We start from the raw sequence: 2,562 nt of genomic DNA, 5'->3' as shown, positions 1-2,562 counted from the left end.
ATATATATATATATATATATATATATATATATATATATATATATATATAGATAGATAGATAGATAGATAGATAGATAGATAGATATAGATAGATATATATACACATACATACATACAAATACACACATGCACATACACACAATACATATAGAGAGTATGGGTGTAACTTGATTAAGTGGTTAAAAAGCTCACTTAACAATCATGAGATTGTGGGTTTGATTCTATTGTTGGTTTCTTGAGCAATATTTCCTCTAAGCTGTCAGTAATGAGCATTCTCCTTTCTCCCTCTTAATCACTCTTAAGTGCTTACTTGCACACATGCACACATGCATGCATGCACACACACACATACACATGTGCACATGTAAGCTGTTGGCTTTTATGTAGGTTTTACTGGTTTACTCTTTGAACGGATTTTATCAAAAAACAAACATATTAATGTAAATATTGCCCATTAAAAATATAAACTTGATTATATTACAATATTATGTGACCAAGACATCAGTAGAATCTGTATTTCTCTGACCTTGACTATGCTGTTGATCTTCCCTTCAAAGCCCATCAACTGCGTGATGCTCAAAGCTTGTTAACATCCTTTGAGAACACTACAACCAAGGCCAGTCTGTTTTCCAATGCAAAGAAAAGCGAGTACATGATCGTCAGTGAAGATGAATGCCATTTACTAATTTGTTTCAATGGTGGCACACAGTTCAAGGAAATCGGTGACTTTAGTGTTGTTGGCAGTAAGAAAGACTTGTTGATACTAATATATAATAATAGTACATTGGTTGCAAACTTCCTGATAACCTGACATAATTTTCTATAGTTCACTTTTAGCAGTTAGCAAGTGGGGCCTAATGAAGGATCATACTGAGATGCATTTTTTTTTTTTTGTACTTGATTATCCAATGAAGCTTTGAAATGCTAATCCTTTGCACATCATCTTTGCATTCTCCTCCCATTCTTCCTCTTCTTCCACTATTAATTGAACTGGTTAGCAACACTACATTTCTCTCTGTGTCTCCCAAAACTGTTTTCTTATCAGTGCAACTAAATGTTCTCGAATCTGATTTTATTCCTATTTTCAAGTCTTCCTTAATTTAGTTTTACAGTTGTTACCTTCTGATATCAATTCACAAAACACTGTTATCTAACACACAACAGTTATTTGCATTACCAAAACAGCCATCTTTTTCAAACAGGAATACAAACTGCATAAATCAGATATAAATAGGAAAAAGTGTAATAAATCATTCAACCATCTCAAGCAGGTGACAAAAAAGGCTGTGCTTGAATTTGAGCAGCCCATAGCAACCAACCCTGGCAGTAAGGCATTCTGGAAATATGTACATTCAAAGCAGAGACCTCATCTCCAGTTGGTCCTCATCACAATCCCCACACAAGCCAGATTACTGACAATCCCAAAGAATGTGCAGAACTCATTGCTGAATGCTATGCAGGCATTTTTACTATTGAAAACCAAAACGTACCATCTCCACCACCTCTGATACCAAATTCCATAATAACTATGGAATTTACACCTGTAATGCTGTGATGTCACCATAAGAATAAACGCAACTATGTCTCTCCTGGTCTTGATGGTGTTATGTACCTGCTTCTGCACCAGCTTTCACTCTTCTTTCAGTTCTGTCTTAACAATGGTGCTACTCTGGAGCAGTGGAAAACTGCCAGTGTCATTCTTCTGTTCAAAGAAGGTGACTGCACGTTGCCTGTCAACTATCATCCAGTCGGTCCTACTAGTTGCATTGCCAAACTGATGGAATCCTGTGTCAGAGAAATACTCTGGAACTTCTGGAATTCTCACAACCCTATCCGGACCTCACAATTTGGATTTATCCCTAACTCCAGCTGCTGTGATCAACTTACCAAGTTTCTTGAAGACATCACCTGGGTTACTGGCGGCGGCTCATGGGTGGATGTTGTTTACCTTGACTTTGCTAAAGCTTTTAATTCTGTGTCACACAAAAGACTTATAGCAAAACTCTCTGCAATGGGTGTGAAAGATGATCTTTTTAACTAGTTAGAGTCCTTCATTCTCAACCAAAGAGAGGTAGTCACGGTTCTAGGGTAACATTCTTTACCCTGTGAGATGTCATCTGGTGTACTACAGGGATCTGTTCTTAGTCCCCTTTTATTTATTGCATACATTAATGACATAAATGCCAACTTAAAGAATGCCACAGTGCTGAAATTTGCAGATGACATCAAGCTGTACCTTGAGATAAAAAGGACATATCCTGAACACTATAGATCTTTCCTGCAGTCAGACCTGGACACAATGCAACAATGGATCATGGACTGATAACTAAAGCTGGCTGTGGACAAGTGTACCACCATCCATTTTGGGAGGAAAAACCCAGCATCCACATACTCTCTCCACAACATTAATATCAAGAAGTCTTCTTGTGAACGTGACCTGGGCATTGCTGTCAGCAATTTGTGCTGGACAAAGCACATCTCTAAAATTGTCAAGAAGGCCAACGGTGTCTTGGCATCACTCAGCAAAACCTTTGTCAGCTGATCTCCAATTATCTATTTAAG

General features: G+C 37.6%; 1 protein-coding gene across 1 annotated transcript in view; it reads left to right on the top strand.

Moving 5' to 3' along the window:
• LOC106874498 (uncharacterized) overlaps positions 1–2,041 on the top strand; it is a 9,188-nt gene extending 7,147 nt beyond the window's left edge. Inside the window, exon 2 of the mRNA XM_014922243.1 lies at positions 1,646–2,041. Coding sequence (XP_014777729.1) covers positions 1,646–2,041 — 396 coding nt within the window. The remainder of the gene's footprint in view (positions 1–1,645) is intronic.
• The last annotated feature ends 521 nt before the right edge of the window (positions 2,042–2,562 follow it).

Source organism: Octopus bimaculoides, chromosome 5 (genome assembly GCF_001194135.2).
Source record: "Octopus bimaculoides isolate UCB-OBI-ISO-001 chromosome 5, ASM119413v2, whole genome shotgun sequence".
Taxonomy (NCBI): Eukaryota; Metazoa; Mollusca; class Cephalopoda; order Octopoda; family Octopodidae; genus Octopus; species Octopus bimaculoides.
The sequence above is the reverse complement of the archived record's forward strand: the minus strand, read 5'-3'. Positions and strand labels throughout refer to the sequence as shown.